We start from the raw sequence: 17,865 nt of genomic DNA, 5'->3' as shown, positions 1-17,865 counted from the left end.
GTGGCAGCAATAGTGAGGTTGGCCCAGGATCAGGCAGTGTTTTGTTCTGTTGTACATAAGGTTGCTATGAGTCGATACTGACTTGATGGCACCTAACAACAACAACAACAAACTGGCAAAGAAACAAAACTCTCTATTTGCAGATTATATGATCCCATACATAGAAAATAACCAAGAGTCAACAATAAAATTATTGGAAGTGATTGAAAGGCTCAGCAAAGTGGCAGGTACAAGATCAACACACTATAACCAGTAGGATTCATTTACACTAATAAAAAGAACCCTGAGAAGGAAATCAGGGAAACAATACCATTTGCAATAGCCACCCTAGAGTTGAAATACTTAGGAATAAATCTAACCTGAGAAACAAAAAACCTATGCAAAGAGAACTATAAAATACTACTACAACAAAACAAAAGAGACAAAAATGAAACAATATACCATGCTTATTAAAAGGAAGACTTAACATTGTGAAAATGTCAACACTACCCAAAGCGATCTATAATGCGATCCCAATCCAGGTTCCAACAACATTCTTTAAAGAGATGGAAAAACTGATCACTCACTTTATATGGAAAGAAAAGAGACCTCAAATAAGCAAAGCATTGCTTAAGAAGAACAAAGTTGGAGGCTTTTCACTTTCTTAACTCAAAATCTACTACATACTACACAGCCACAGGGATCAAAAGAGCCCAGTAGTAGTACATAGATCAGTGGAACAGAACTGAGAACTCAGAAGTAAATCCATCACATATAGTCAGCTGATCTTTGACCAAGGGCCAAAACACCACAAATTGTACTGGCAGAGCTGGAAATCCATTTGCAGAAGAATGAAACAAGTCCCATATCTCATACCCTATACTAAGTTAAAAAGAAAAATCAATGCAGATTAAAGATCTAACTGTAAAACCTAGAACTATAAAGATCATCAATGAAACAATAGGGACAAACTAGGGGCTCTGATACATGGCATTATACATGATGTACTATCAAACAACTAAAAACATACAAACATCAGAAGACAAAATAGATGACTATGACCCTGTAAAAATTAGATATGTAAGTGCTTCCAAAGATTTCAACAGAAGAGCACTGACTGGGAAATTTTTTTGCAATAACATATTAGACAAGGGACTAAGCTCTAAGATGTATAAATAACTACAACACCTCTGCAATAAAAAGACAAATAACCCAATTTAAAAATGGATTGTTGTTGTTAAGTGCTGTCAAGTCAGTTCTGACCCATAGTGACCCTATGTAGGGTTTCCCAAGAGTGGCTGGTGAGCTTGAGCTACCGATCTTGCGATTCGAACCTACCTTGCAGTACAGCGCATTAAACCACAGCATCACACCAGGACCCCCCAAAATGGGTAGAGGACATGAAAAGGCACTTCTTTGCCTTACATATTTATGCTCCTTCACAGTCATGGAAGGGATCCTGGTAGCACAGTGGGTTAAGCATTTGGCCGTTAAGCATAATGTCAGTGGTTCAAACCCACCAGCTGCTCAGCAGGAACAAGATGAGATAGTCTATGTCCATAAAGATTGGCAGCCTCGCAAACCCTAAAGAGCAGTTCTACCCTGTGCTATAGGGTCATGGCTGTTGTTAAGTGCCTCCGAATCAGTCCCACTCATACCAACCCTGTATAGGGTTTCCAAGGAGCGGCTGGTAAGTTTGAATCACCAACCTCACAGTGCAAGCTGACCTTGCAGTCCAGTGCTTTATGCTACATCACCAATGGCAGTGGGTTTGGGTTTGTTTTTTTTTTCCCCACTATTATGGCAGAATACTGATAAATGTTTTTCATTCCCTTTATATGTGGCTGGTGAATGCAGGGTCATTTTGGAAATGACTGCCCTTTGTTCCTGATTTATCATCAGCACACTGTGGCCCTCAGTCTGTAACTAACCTCTGTGTCAAGAGGTTAATAGCCAATAACCAAACCTTTAAATCACCTTCCCATCCCCCTGCCCCTACTGCAGAGAAACCTGCAGCTTCTTCTTAGGAAAAGTGGCCACAGTGCGCATTTCTCATCACGTTAGGGGTGTCATAATCACCACTCTATAAACAAATGTAATGAAGCCAAGCTCAGCGCCCTTCTTCCCATCCCACGTTCCCTTCCCCACATGGCTCCTGACCAGGTAGGGGAAGTGGAGCTGGACCAGTGGCCCCTCCCTGTGCTTCTTTTCCTGCCCTCCTGTGGGAATGCAAAACAACCCTGGTGGCACAGTTGGTTACAGACTGAGCTGCTTACTACAAGGTGGGCGCTTCCTGTAAAACTGTACCATGTACCATCTTAGAGACCCTGGGGAGCGGCTCTATTCTCTCCTACAGGGTCCCTGTGAGTCAGAATCAGCTCCACTGCACTGGGCTTACTTGTGTTGTCATTGTTGTTTTTAATGCAGGCCCAGGCCCTCTCTGCCTTTCCCCTGTCCTATATCCCCTGGATAGACTGTAAAGTGTCATCAAGTCATAGCAAGCCTATATAGGCTTTCTGAGAAGCAGATGGTGGGTTTGAACTGTCAACCTTGTGGTTAGCAGTCCAGTGTTTATCCACACCAGGACTCTGGGACAGACTGTTGTTATTTTTCAGTGTCATCGAGACAGTTCTGACTCATAGCCACCATGTGTATCCTACAGTACCACACCAGGACTCCACCGGCACTGGTGGTGGTGGTGGTGGTGTGCCATGGAGTGCATTCTGACTCATAACGACCCTGCATAGGGTTTCCGAGGCTGTAAATCTTTACGGCAGCAGAAAGCCTCATCTTTCTCCCACGGAACGTTGGGTAGTTTCCAACTGCTGACCTTGAGGTTAGCAGCCCGACTCATAACCACTATGCTACCAGAGCTCCTTTCCACTGGGATTTGTTGTTTGTTGTTAAGAGCTGTCAAGTCGGTTTCAACCCATAGTGACTCTGTATAGGGTTTGTGAGGAGCAGCTAATGAGCTTGAACTCTTGACCTTGAGGTTCAAAGTGACTTTGCAGGCCAGCGTATTAATCCACAGTGCCACACTAGGGGCTCTCAATATTTAAATCCTTAAAACTGCATTGTACATATTACTGTAGGATAAGCACCGGACTGCTAACACAAGATTGACAGTTCAAACTCAACAGCTACTCCTTGGAAACCCTATACAGGGTCGCTGTGAGTTGGGATGGACTCGAGGACACCTAACAACAACTGAGGCTCAGAGTGGCAGATGGTTTTCTTAAGGTCACTGCGAGGAAGCACAGAGGTGTGGGGTTAACACTCAGGTCTGTGTGCTCAGAAGTTCATGTTCTCTATCCCACCAGGCCTCCTAACTTCTCCACTAGTGATCATCTAACATTACTCAGAATTTCTCATGCAGTAAATCTGGGGTGGGGCCCTATATGTGGCATTTCTAAACTGAAGCAATTTCAAACAATGGTGCTTCCTAACCTCCTGGCTACTCTCATTAGAATCTTAACAAGAACTGCCCCCTGCAACCAAGACTCTCCTTGCTGTAGGCAGAAAGACAGAAGGTTAGGCCACAGAAGGCTGTACTCATAGGTGTTTCCCTCAGCTGCCTAACATCTCCTTAACAAAACTAATCTTCAATCTGGATCACACATTAGAATCACCTGGAATAAATCACCATGCCTCAACCCTGAAGCCTGTGTTTCTTTAAGGTCCCCCACCCCAGGTGATTCTAACATTCCAGCTGATTCTACTTCACTCAAGTAGGAACAACTGCCTTAGCTTGATGTTATTTAGGAGGTTTCATTTCTCTAAGCAGATGCTATTGTGTTGATTCTGACTCAAGAGGACGCCGTGTGTTTCAGTGACATAGGGTTTTCATGCTGGTTTGAGGGGATGTATAGGGATGACCAGGGTGCTAAGCTCCTGTGCTTGAGCCTGCCTGAGCCAACAATCAGGGTCTGGGTCAGAGGTGGTGCCTCAGCTTCAGCCCAGGATTAGGGAAGGCCCTGCCTAGTCTCCTGGGGGTGGGGGAAATCATCAGGGCTGTTTCGGTCCTGGAACTGAACTGCAAGAACTCCAAAGTCTTTGGAATTTTCCCCTAGGCAGGGAGGAGAGAGAGCAACTTCATGCCTGTAAGTTTATTGTCAATCCTTTTAGCCTCTGTTTCCTTAGTATAAATGCTAGAATGCTAACCACAAGGTCAGTGCTTCAAACCCACCAGGGGTTTGATAAGATAAGTATGCCTGCTCCTATAAAGATTTATAGTCTCAGAAAACCCTACATAGGTCGCTTGTTGTTGTTGTTAAGTGCCATCGAGTCGGTTCCGACCCATAGTGACCCTGTATGGGGTTTGGGTTGGAATTGACCTGATGACAATAGGTGTGGTTATTTGATTTTTTTCCTTAATTCTTACAAATAGAAAGTGGCTAGCAGTATGGGAACCATCTAGCACAGAGCCTAGCATTGTTGTTGTTGTTAAGTGCCTTCGAGTCGGTTCCGACCCATAGCGACCCTGTACAGGGTTTCCGAGGGTGTAAATCCTTACGGGAGTAGAAAGCCTCATCTTTCTCCCGCGGAGCAGCTGGTAGTTTTGAACTGCTGACCTTAAGGTTCGCAGCCCGATTCGTAACCACTACGCTACCAGAGCCTAGCATGTTGTTGTTGTTGTTAAGTGCCTTTGAGTCGGTTCCGACCCATAGCGACCCTGTACAGGGTTTCCGAGGGTGTAAATCTTTACGGGAGTAGAAAGCCTCATCTTTCTCCCGCGGAGCAGCTGGTAGTTTCGAACCGTTGACTTTAAGGTTCGTAGCCCGATTCGTAACCACTACGCTACCAGAGCTCCTTAGATTAGCATATGGGTGTACAAATATGCTTTTGCTTTCTTCTCCCCTTTTCTCCCTGAGATGGTTCTTCTTCCAGTGACAGAGTTTCTGTCAGTGAAGTGGTTTGATGTTTAAGAGGTAGATTCTCTGGAAGGCCATAAATAAGTCTAAGCCAGGTAGGTCAACACCCTGCCTGCTGGGAAGAGACAGACTTCTGAAGATCACAGGCAGCTTGGTCCGTTATCTAGAAGGTAAGGGAGCGAAGAAGGGGGACCCCGAGCCCAAGGGTCTTTATCTGGCTTTGGCTCTGTGGTCCTGAGATCCGGAGAGGGCAAGCTGAGCCCTATGGGCTGCCTGATTGGCTGTCCAGCTTAGTTATTAGCTATTACTCCAGCTACTGGCCTACAACAGAGGAAAATGCCCGGTGTGAGACCCAACAAACAAATGTGTTTGTTCTACCTCGCCAGTAATTTTTCTCTCTTGCAAGCGTCAGAACGAAATGTCTGCAATCCAGTTTGCCATCCTACTGTGGCTGCATGGGCTGAGTGAGGAATGAGCAGAATCAATCATTTGCAGCTGAGGAGGAGCTAAGTGGTCAGGATGTTGCTCTGTGTTCTGGGGGCTAGTAAAGCATTCACAGAGAGGAAAACAGTTTGCCCTCAGACGCTGACATGAGTTACAGCAGAGGAGATGCTCTGTCAGCACTAGTACTTTGTACCATCTTTTATTATAGGACATTTAGTACAAGTTCCCTTGGCCCCTCCCTTAGTCCATCATTGCTCCATCATTGCTCTAAGACTGTATTGTTGTTGTTAAGTGCCGTCGAGTCGGTATCAACTCATAGCAACACTGTGCACAGCAGACCAAAACACTGCCCGATCCTGGGCCAACCTCACTATTGTTGGCACTCTTGAGTCCATCGATGCTGCCACTTCGTCAATCCATCTCGTTGGAGGTCTTCCTCTTTTTCAGTGACCATCCACCTTACCAAACATGATATCCTTCTCCAGTGACTGGTCCCTTCTGACAAGACTATATAAGGCCTGCAAAATCATTTGGTCTGACCCTGCCAAGACAACCACAGTTCGAGCCATCACATTGTTGTTGTTTTTAAGTGCCATTGAGTTGGTTCTGACCCATAGAGACCCTGTGTAGGGTTTCCAAGGAGCTGCTGGTGAGCTTGAACTGTCAATCTTGCAGTTCAAATGCTTTTGCAGCCTGGCACATTAACTCACAGCGCCACACCAGGACTCCAGCCATCATATTACAGGTGAGTTAATTAAATGTTGGACCAAATATAGCTGGCTAATTTTCATGTTGATCATTCTGTGTGGTCCATGGATGATGTTATAAATATCCAAATGGCCCTTGGCAGAAAAAAGGTTCCCACCCCTGCTCTAAGGAATTACAGTGCCCTTGCCTCCACCCACCCACTCCCCACCCCCGCCTCCAGTTTGGTTTCTGGAGCTGGAGTGACCCAGGTCAGTAAGTGAGATGAGAGCTCACAGCCCTGGCTCTAGAGCCAGATGGTTTTAGTCTAAATCTTGACAGCTATTGACTGATCACGTGACTTTGGACAACTTTAATTTCTCTGTGACTCAGTTTCCTCATCTTAAAGATGGAAGTAACAATAGTATTTCCTTATAGAGTCATTATTAGAATAACATGAGAGAATGTTATATATAAATGTTATATATAAATCACTTTGTTGTTAAGTGCTGGCCGTTGAGTGCTGTTGAGTCGGTTCTGACCCATAGTGACCCTCCCTGTATAGGGTTTCCAAGGAGTGGCTGGTGAGCTTGAACCACTGAACTTGAGGTTCAAACAACAGCATTGCAGTCCAGCACATTAGCCCACAATACCACAAATCAGTTGCAACTCATAATGATCCTGTATAGGGTTTTTGAGGAGTGGCTGGTTGGTTTGAACCACTGACCTTGTGGCTGTGGTCCAGTACTTATCCTACAGTTACCATACCAGGATGCCATAAATTACTTTATGTCTAGTAACAGCTCAAAGTAGTAAATCTTTTCTTATTAGCAGTCTAAGTCAAGGTTCCTCAACAGTGACACTACTGACGTTTGAGCTGATTAATCATTTGTCATGGGCGGGGGTGGTGGCCTGTGCATTGTAAGATTTTGGGAAGCATCCCTGACCTCTACCTACTAGATACCAGTAGTGTTTGTCTTCCCTCTCCATCAGTCATGATACCTGATGCCTCCTGACACTGTCAAGTCTCCCTTGGTGTACAAAATTATTCTCATTTAAAAATACTATGCTAAATCACTTCTTCCTTAAGTGTTCAAAGCTCACTTTCGTCTAAAGCTCAAACAGGGCCTGGAAGGCCCTTCACTGATGGATTCCTCTGTTCTCTGATCTCATTGTACTCCATTGGCCATCCTACCACCCAGCACATGCTGGGGTGGCTACATCAAGGCATCACATTCCTATCAGCACCCATGTAATAACAGTAGCGTAGTGGTTACGAATCGAGCTGTGAACCGGAAGGTCAACAGTTCGAAACTACCAGCTGTTCCGCGGGAGAAAGATGAGGCTTTCTGCTCCCGTAAAGATTTACAGCCTCGGAAACCCTGTACAGGGTCGCTATGAGTCGGAACCGACTCCATGCCACATAACCACAACAACATGCTTCAGGGTCTAGCTCTGGTGAGTCTTTTATTTCTTGACAGTGGATCATTTTACTTTTTTTTTTCTCCTTTCTTAATGTGTCTTATTTTTTTTTTTTTTTTTTACTGAATGCCATACTATACTTGTAAAAGAACAGTTATTGTTGTTAAGTGCCGTGGACTCAGTTCTGACTGCTGGTGGGTGGGTTTGAACTGCTGACCATGGAGTGCTTATCCTACAGTAGCAGCACACCAGGAGTACAGATAAACAACAAAGATAAGTAAATCTCCTCCTGGGGAGGGACTTATCTCCTCTAGTATCAGACCATTAGTGTGGGGGTTGGAGTCACTCTTGTCGGTCAGTAAGTTGGATGTGGTTACCTGTAGTTACCTTCAGGAGCCCTGGTGGCATGGAGAGTAAGTGTTGAGCTGCTAACACAAAGGTCTGTGGTTTGAACCCACTACTGCCTCCATGGAAGAAAGTTGTGGCTGTCTCCTTCTCTAAGATATATAGCTTTGGAATTCCAATGGAGCAATTCTCCTCTGTCCTATAAAAACTCAGTGGCAATGAGATAGCTACTTTCAGTGTTCCCAGGCCCCAAATGCTTCCAGTGGTGAACTGTAGCTGCCTTGTGCTTAGTGTGAAATCTAGAATACTGGAAGGTTTGTCTCAGTGTTCTGAGACCAACATCAGCTTCTAACAGACTCTACCTACCAGTGTCATAGAAGGTCTCTTGTCTATTCACTCTTAACCCTTCTTCATCCGCAGACTTTGCTTGCTTGCTACTCAGTGCAAGGTTCATAGAGGGAATGTTCTTTTGGCTCTTCTGCTCCAGGTCAGAGTAGGGCTTTCTCAGCATTCCTGTCTCTCCTCAATTAGCAAACAACTTCTTTGTCCTACTCAGGGCAGGGCTAAAGCAGAGGCAGGTTCCTGCCCCACCCCCCAAGGCAAATGCACTCTGCCTTGTTATCACTGAGCATGAGTAGATTTTCTGACAATCCCCCGCCCCCGCCCCTCAAGTGGCAAAAGGCTTTGCTCAGTAACAAGCAGTGTGGCCGACTGACGAGTTTTCTACCTGTCACCAGTAGGAGCTGCCCTTCACCTAGTATCAGGGCAGGAACCCGGGTTTAGGAGAGGTTCTCACCCCTCACTCAGTGGAGACATCCTCCACTTTATATCAGAGAAGGCAGATTTGGTAGTGTAGTGGTTACAAATCAGACTGCGAACCTCAGGATCAGCAGTTCGAAACTACCAACTGTTTGGCAGGAGAAAGATGAGGCTTTCTGCTCCCCTCGGAAACCCTGTACAGGGTCGCTATGAGTCAGAACCAACTCCACGGTACATAACAACAACAACAGTAAAAGCTAATCACCACTTTTTCCTCACAGCAGGTCTGGGACATTCATGGGCTTCTCTGGACACCTCTGCTCCAACCTCAAACACAGCCAGGCCCTCTTGTCCTCACACCAGCCTTTCTTGTGAGCCCCCAGTGGAGGCTTGTGGAAAGGAGCTAGCAAGTCTGCAGTCTCCCCTTGTGTGCAGTGCTCCAGCAGATTTCAAAGCCACACTGGCCACATTCAGTCTAAGTCATTAAGACGTCATTAAAAATGTATCTCTCTTTTAACCTGCTTTTTTATGGCTGCTACCTCTTCCTCACATGCATTACCAAAGGTGAGAAAGCTCATAGGTCTTGTCTCTGCTCAGGGAGGCTTATTACCCTTTGAAGTTTAGTTGACTTGATTAACTTGGGAACTCGACATTTTGATGTTGTTTTTGTTGTTAGATGCCATTGAGTCCATTCTGATTCACAGCAGCCCTGTATACAATACAGCAAAACACTACCCAGTCCTGAACTATCCTCACGATCCTTCACTATCCTGACAACTGCTGTTATGGCTGAGCCCATTGTTTCAGCCACTGGCGATCCATCTCGTTGAAGGTCTTCCTGCATGACGGCCCTCTTCAGGGCTTCATCCCTCCTGATCATATGTGTAAAGTTTATAAGATGAAGTCTTACCATCTTCTTTTCTAAGGACCATTCTGGCTGTACGTCTACCAAGACAAATCTGTCTGCTCTTCTGGAAGTCCATAATTTGAAGACATCAATTTTTCTTCAGTTTTCCTTATTCACTGTCTAGCTTTTGCATGTATAGAAGGTGATTGAAAATATCATAGCTAGTTGGGTCAGGTGCACCTCAGTCCTCAAAGTGACATCTTTGCTTTTTTAACACTTAGAAGAGGTCTTTTGTAACAGATTTGCCCAGTGTAATATATCAGTTGAGTTCTTGACTGCTGCTTCCATGAGTGTTGATTATGGATCTAAGTAAAATAAAGTGCTTAGCAATTTCAGTCCTTTCTCCATTTATCATGATGCTGTTTACCTTTGTGAGGATTTTTGTTTTCTTTACATTGAGATGTAATCCATACTGAAGGCTGTGCTCTTGGATTTTTACAGGTGTTTCAAGGTCTCTTTGCTATCAGCAAACCAGGTTGTATCATCTGTATATCACAGGTTGTTAATGAGTCTTCCTCCAATCCTGGTCTTCTTCATATAGTCTAGCTTCTCCATTTGCTGTCCCTACTTCTTAAAATGACTTTGTAGATTACTCAGATTTTTCTCATTAAGGCTCTTGTTGTTGTTAAGTGCCATCGAGTCAGTTCTGACTTATAGCAACACTGTATAGGGTTTTGGAGGAGCAGCTGGTGGGTTTAAACCACCAACTTTGGGGTTAGCAGTTAATGCTGATCCTGTAACACCAGGACTCCCATTGTTAGGGTGGAGGTGATACTTTCTTGTGACTAGCAAAATCAGCAACAGACATAAAACTACCCTGTTGTGTAATAAGTATTATTTGTTTTAATGGCCTTTATTTTTTAGAGCAGTTGTAGGTATATAAGGAAATTGTATCACTGTACAGAGCTTCTATATATGCCCTCTACCATGGAAGTTCAAGTTCACCAGCTGCTCCTTGGAAACCCTATACAGGGTCACTACGGGTCAGAACCGACTTGGTGGCGCTTAACAACAACCAACTGCACACATTTGCTTCTGTTCCTAAGATACCACATTCCTGTGATGTACTTGTTAATAACTGATAAACCAATCTTGATACATTATTATTAGCTAAAGTCTATAATTTATTACTAGGCTTCACTCTCAGTGCCACACACCTTTATGAGTGATGTTTTACATGACGTTTTCCTCCGTTAAATAGAGAGCTCCTTGAGGACAGACCTATTCCTTGGTTATGCCTATACACCCAGTGCTTCTCCTCATGTCTGGCAGGCTCTGTACATTACATGTATCTTTTACAGAGTGGATAGATGAATGAGAGGCGTGCAGTGATTCAGACTGAGCCCAGCAGGACTTCTAAGGTCAGAAAGCATAGCTAGTGCGTGCAGGCCTGCAGGCAGTAAAACTGGGGCATCTTGTACAAAACTGTCTCCCATTTTTTTGTGTTCAGGCCATTTATTGGTTCAATCCACTACCAGCTGGGCTTCTGAGCTATCCATGTAACAACTAGAGAAGATCCCTTGGCTGAATCTTCCTCCGTGATCTGCTGGTTTCTTGGCTACACTACTCAAGTAGCACTTTGTTGTTTGCTTTTTAAATAACAAACAACTGTCTGTCCCTATTATGATTTTCCCAGACTCTGGAGCAATAAACAGCTCCGGTGACAGCTATACCAGATAGTAAGTGCTCACATGTCTGTCAGAGCATCTCCCCAAGCACTTCAGAGAGCAGCTAAGTGGATAAAACAGATTTCTGCTATTACCTGGGTGGTCACTTGTGTTTGTGGAACCTTCCCTGGAGACGAGAGTCAAATATGGATGACAGGAGTGACTAGGCCCCCTGGCTTTCCTTGTTTGCAGCCCCATTGGCTCCTAAGTCTCAGAAAGTCTGGGTAGTAACACATAGGTAACTAAGGCCTGAGGATAGATGGTAGTGCATTCAGTTCAAGGTCGTAAACAGACGTGCTCATTTTAAAGAGAGGTCTGGGGCACCAGGACGAGGCTCCATGCTTCCGTATATTCAGGGAGGGCTTCCTGGGGGTGGTGAGTTTTCATTTCTGTTTTTCAAATAGCAAGAAACAAGGTAGGCACATGGAAGAAGTAGGGACAGTTCATGTATCAGTGTGATTTGTTGTTAGGTTCCATTAAGTCGGCTCCAAGTCATAGCAACCCTATGCACAACAGAACAAATCACTATCCAGTCCTGCGACATCTTCACAGTTGTTGCCATCTGACCCTTGAAGAAAAAGCTTACCAACTCCTGCCTCTACACAGTCTTAGTAAGGGTAGAAATTAAATACTGGAATCTCTCATCTTTCAAGACTGAGCTCCTGAAAGCATGGCCTCAGTCTTTTTGCCCTGTATCTGTTACATCAGTACATTGTCTTGACACAACATATTTATGAAGATGGGAAGGAAGTCAGTTTATCTATGAAAAGATGGATTCAAAAGTATGAGTCAAGAAATCAGTTTATTAGGTTAGGATCAAATTATTTCTTTCAATGAAAGAATAATATCACGTGGAATGGAAGAGAATACAGTACACTGCAGATGATAGGGATATTTTATTTCTTGATCGCTTGTCTCAATTGTACATGTGATTCAGGCCATATACTGAATGAATGTAAAAGGATTTTTGTTGTTGTTGTTTGCAATAGAAAAACAATTTAAAGAACACAGAGTCTAGGGTGGGGTCTGGGCCTGATGCCTCATCTGTAGAACCCATGATGGTACAAGAGGAGGTTCTGATGTCTCTTGTGCCTGCGAGGTCTCAGACGCTTCAGGATTCCCTGTTCCAGAACCTCTTGTGACTTTGGAGAGAGGGAAGATGAAACAAAACAGCAGAGGAGCAAAAAGGAAAGGGAAAGCAAGAAGAGAGATGTGAGACCCACAGCAGTTTTGTCAGAGGAACCAGTTTCTCCACCCAAAGCTCTTAGAAGAATCCAAAGGAGACGTGCTTCCAGCTTCTTCAAGTAGCTCAAGAAGAGCTGCACTATTCTCCTTCTGTGACCTCCACAAATTTCCCTTCAGAGCCAAAAAGAGTTGCTGCAGTATCTCCGTCTTCCCTGAAGACTAACAGGGAGATTGCAGGGGTGGTAGCATTTCACAGCAGACAGAAAAAAAAGAAAATGGAAGCTGAGCCAAGATGAGAACACAAAGGCTCGTTTGGAAGTACACTGGTTGGAATCACCAGTTAAGGAAAGGAAAGGTTCAGAGAAGAGAGGAGGGGAGGGTTCTAGAACGTGCCATTATGCTGGGTATCACGCCTCCCAAAAAGAGTTATGTTGATTACAAGATTCTGCAGGAGTGAATCAAAGAAAGCAAGGCAGCAAAGGGAGAAGAAAAGAGAATGTAAGTGCTTCAAGTCCTCTTGGCTTCCAGCAAGCTAGGTTGTGTTATGTGCATATGACAGGTTGTTAATGACTTCCTCTAGTCCTGATGCCACTTTCTTCATATAATCCAACTTCTGGGATGATTCTCTCAGCATACAGACTGAGCCCAGGACACATAATGTCATGGAAAAGAAAAGGGCAAGCAGACAGATGTAGGAAATCCCAAAAGAAGAAATCAGCACCCAGTATTTTGAAGGCTTGGACAGGTTGGAAAACCCAAAACTGGCACATTAATTCTGAGTCCAGTTGATACGAAGAAAATGAACTCTTTCAGAGTGATTCAATGAAGTACTTTCCAGAGGAATAGAAACATGCCAGCAGGCGGAAACTAGGCCGATACTCAACTTGAAGATGGTTCTTAATTACTTCATTTTTCGCAAACTGTTTTTAAACGTTCGAAACAAAATAAAAAAGAAATGGTATATTTCTAGTCTTTCAGGTGTCTGTTTTATGATGCCTAACGTGTTCAGTCAACTACAGTATGAGTGTAAAGCAAACCTACTGAAAATCATGACTATTCCCAGCAAGGTTCACTCATTGTATTTCTCTAGTGTTCTGCACATTTCCTTATAAGACTGTTTTCCATAATTTTACTGTTTTATAAATGCTAATAATTAAGTTGCTTTTTAGTTTTTTTAATGATTTAATGTTACACAAGAGCTAAGAACATGGCGATTCAATTGTTTTGTAGAAAATCAGTTTTAATTTTCAGTCTAACAAGGATATTACATTGATTTCATAAATAGTTAAATACAATGCAACTTTTGTGAAAAAGAATAGAGAGTCTACCTAGTGAGCCGGCTGGTGAGATGCCCTGTCACTTGCTCCATCTCTCTGGCCATTCGCATTCATCTTCTTCTCTCATGCTTCCTCCCTACATCAATTCCCAGAACGTGTACTACACCAGCAGTCAGCAGATCCATGTAGGCACCCTGAGTCCCACGATTGATGACGACGACAACCGGTGCCTGGTAGATGTCAACAGTCGACCACGCCTTATCGAATGCAGCTATGCCAAAGCCAAGAGAATGAAGCTTCACTGGCAGTTCTCTCAGGTAAGCGCTCCAGGGCCCCAGAAATAGTAATGGGGCAGCCATAGGTGCAAGAGATAGATGGAGAGGAGAAGAGGCAGCAAGTCGGCTGACTCCAGGCCAAGTCCCAGGTGTTTCCTGAGCACCTACTCTGTGCGGGAGTTACACATACATTAGCTTCCTGCCTCCTGATAGCGGTGCTGAGGGAGGATACTGTTGTTATTATTTGGTTATTGTTGTGTTTAATTTTGAGATTGAAAACTGAGGTTTGGAGGGAGACGCAGTGACAAGATCAGGAGCTAAGCTCAGATCTCTTTGATTTTGTTATTGCGTGCTGTCAAGTCGATTGCAATGCCTGATATGACACAATAGAACAATTTCAATGCGTCAAACTGCATAGCCGTTTGAACTACAAGATCAATGGTTCAAGCTCACCAGCTGTTCCTTGGAAACCCTAAACAGGGTCACTATGGGTCAGAACCCACTCAACAGCACTTAACAACAACAACAATAAGGAGTTTCTTAGGCTGTAATCTTTTTGAGACCAGATCTCCAGGTCATTTGTCCTACAGAACCATTAGGTGGATTCAAACCACCGACCCTTTGGTTATTAAACAGCACTTAGCCATCACACCACCGGGGCTCCTTTCTCTGACGCGAGACTCTTGCATCTCTCCTGCAGATGCTCCTTCTCACAGGATGACATCACCAGTCAGCCAGCCAGAGACGGGGCTGAATTGTCTCTGGTCTGTGACCTCCCTCTGCCTTCATCCCAGTATGAGGTCACTCTAGGGGTGAAGTTTTCTCACAGGGAAATACCTTTGTGTGAGAGACAGTCCCCACCTTGGTGACTGTGGAAGCAGTAACTGTGGAAACAGCTTTGTCTATCTGTGTTGGCTATCCTAGGCTCTCTGTGTCCAGCCTTGTGTAGTTTGGTTTCATAAGCACACAACCCCATCGTAAAGAAGAGAAAATGAGCCTCAGTCTCCTGGCCAAGATTATACAACCAGATAGTAGCCATGGCATTTAACAGACTGAATGAACCCAGAGCTTAAGCTCCTTCTGTGTCCCAGACCCCCATCTGTCTCCATCACAGCCTCACATATATCCTTCAGAAACATGCTTGAGGTCTTGGGCCTGGTGTGCCTGGGTTCCAGCTCTGTATGCCTTGATAGTCCATGACCATGCCTTTACACCCTTCCTATCTTATCTGCCCATTCCTGGCAGGCAGAGGAGAGACCATTTCCCTAAAACAGATATCCTCGAGGCAGTGACACCCCAAATCCAGCTCTAGCCTTTCCTCATCTAAGTCAATGATCTTGGACAGCCCTACACAATTTCTGCTTGAGCTGCCATGGGCAAGCCACAAAGCAGGATGTTGTTGGTGTTTGAAGCCCTGGAGATGGGGTCACTTTAGTATATTTCTAATTAAAAGTCTCACAGTCTGTTGGCAGCCATATCTTTGATCATTCGACCAAAGGGAACTGTTTGGAATTATTTTTTCATCCCTAATTTGCAGATCCAGAGAAGCCAGTCTCACTTGTTACTTTTAAATTAATGTAGGTGGAATTTTTGCGTAATGAAAAATGATCAACATTTATTTATCAAGCAACCCGAATCTGTCCGCAAGTCCTCACTGGTTAGGAGCTGCTGTTGACAAGGCAAGAGGTAGCTGGAAACCTCTTAAATGATTTAAGTTTTGTGATTGAGCTGGCTTTTTTGTTGTTGTTGTTAATAGGTTTCAATCTTAGCAAATTACATGGGGACCCTACCAACCAGAATGTTCTGGTGCAGAAGCCAGGTTGAAAGGAGCTTTGAGTGGGTGCATTTCAAGTCTCCTTTCCCATTCCATGTTGCCCATTCTTTACTTACTCTCCTGAGGACCACATTTAAACCCCACAGACACTCACGCTGAATTAATTTCAAAATCATCTAGTGCAATTCTCCCAGTTTCTCCTACAAAGGAGCTAGGCATTTGCATATCTCAATGTTTCATCTCATACCCTGGTTTTCTTCTTAGCAAATAAAATGCCTTTTCTCTAATCCCTGCAAGGGCCTCTGGATATCTGAAGCTTCAGGCTGAGTCAGGACTGGGTTAGATACTGACTTCAAGAAACCACATTTGATGAAAACATCTCTTGGCAACACTGAGGTACAAGGGCTCCAATGAACAGCCTTCTGATGATCAACATTCACCCCTTCAGTCATTCATCAAACATTTATTGAGGCCAGGGGTTGGGCAGAATGGATGCAGATATGAATTAGACACAACCTTTGCTCTCAGGTTGCCCATGGGCATGTAAACACTCAACAAAATTGAATGAGAAGAGCAGAAACAGAGGAGTGTAGTATGTTCTGGGAACCAGAGCTGACTGATTCTTTCTGCTGAACTCAAGGGCTCTTCACGTGTAAGGCTGTTTGATCTGGGTATGGAAGATGCAGAGACAGTTCCCAGGCATAGAAAAGAGAGCAGAGCACCCCAAGTAGAGGTGTGCTCGAGGAATATGAATCTGTTGTTTGGTGTGGGTGGAATTTTTTGTTGTTGTTGTTGTTAGGTTTTTATTGTGGATTGAGTGATAGTTTACAGAGCATATCATCAGTTTTACATTCAACAAATCATACACCTTGCTTCGTTACAATGATTATAATCCCTTCCATGTACCATCAGTTAACAGTATTTTTCTCTATCCACTTTAGTTTTTAAAAACAAACAAACAAAAAAACCACTCGGGCGTATATAATAATTTACATCTCCAAAGGGCACATTCTTTCTGCAAGTCTGCTCCTGGCCACCGGCTCTTAATCCCTGTCTTCTTAGTCCATGAATCTAGAGTCCTCAACCACACCTTCTTTCCAAGCCCCCATCTCTGCCTCCATCTCTGGCGCTGCTGCTTCTCTGGATAAGGTCCCGCATTCTGCTTGTGCACCTCTCTTTTGATGGTCCTAGGGTCCTCTGTTTCTGGACTGTATGTAAGATTAACCACTTCCCTGTTTTTGTTACAAAACTTCTACCTTTACAACTGTGACAGTTGCAATTAGTCATGATAACAGTTATTCACTATTGAATCTTATGAATCTTATCCCCATCTCTTTTCATCAGACCCATCTAGACAAGATGACAGCTATTGAGTGGAGACTCTTTCTTCCCCCCCCATACTCTTAAACTAAACTCCCTCTTGAAACCTTGTAAGCCAGTCACTTCGTGCCTTTATTAACCCCTCATTTTAGGTAGCCAATGTCTTAAGTTGCCCGTGCCATTCTACCCTGTGTATAGATGGGATAGCATTGATACTTGATGTGAAGACTCCTTCCCTCGCTGTTGGTTTTTAAAGTAACTACTGCTTTGAGTATAGGTCAGGTTCATCAAATTGAAGCAATTTACCCTTGTTTCCTTTATCCAAAAAAAAAAGTTTATTTTTTTTCAATCTTCATCTAGTCGAGTTCTGATTATCGAGCCATTGAAGTTAGGTCAAAAGGGTACTGTATGCAAGTTTGAATGTTCTTGTGCATCTCCCCTCACTTCATATCAGCTGGATGCTTCACTCTCAGCTCTAGCCCTCTGTAGCTAAGTCCTTGTCCATGGGCTCAAATATCCTCAAGTCTCAACACACTTTTGCCCAACCAGCCCTTCCTCTTCTCTCTCTCATCTCCAAGTCACCGGGATTCAATGGACTGGGGTTGAACACAGCCCATTTCTTCATTGATGCCTTTCTGCCTCTTCCACTCATCAGTAGACCAATGTGGTGACCAGCAAGCTTACATGCTTGTTTGTGTATTCCCTTTGAGTTTCAGTCTTAGAGGGGAGTTTATCCTGAAGGCACTTGATTGCTAGCATTGATGTCTTCCTGGCGAACGGCTTGCTTATTCTTGTAGTAGCCAGACATTTTTGTTTTGGTTTTTCTTGATCTTTCTTTGAAGTTGTATCTTCTGTCACTGTAGCTGTTCCAGTCTGCTTGTCCTTTCTAGTGGGAATGTCCCACCTCATAAGGTTCTGGATGGGACTCAGGATTCCACCTAAGGTCCTATACTCTA

The 17,865-nt window shown here is 44.0% G+C and overlaps 1 protein-coding gene across 1 annotated transcript in view; it reads left to right on the top strand.

Moving 5' to 3' along the window:
• The window catches only part of GALNT18 (UDP-N-acetyl-alpha-D-galactosamine:polypeptide N-acetylgalactosaminyltransferase 18), a 468,442-nt gene that overhangs the window by 412,331 nt on the left and 38,246 nt on the right, over positions 1-17,865 (top strand). Inside the window, exon 10 of the mRNA XM_006873014.1 lies at positions 13,693-13,857. Coding sequence (XP_006873076.1) covers positions 13,693-13,857 — 165 coding nt within the window. The remainder of the gene's footprint in view (positions 1-13,692; positions 13,858-17,865) is intronic.

The sequence above is a fragment of the Chrysochloris asiatica genome, unplaced genomic scaffold (assembly GCF_000296735.1).
Source record: "Chrysochloris asiatica unplaced genomic scaffold, ChrAsi1.0 scaffold00219, whole genome shotgun sequence".
Lineage (NCBI taxonomy): Eukaryota > Metazoa > Chordata > Mammalia > Afrosoricida > Chrysochloridae > Chrysochloris > Chrysochloris asiatica.
Note: the sequence above shows the minus strand (reverse complement) of the source record. Positions and strands in the feature narration are given on the sequence as shown.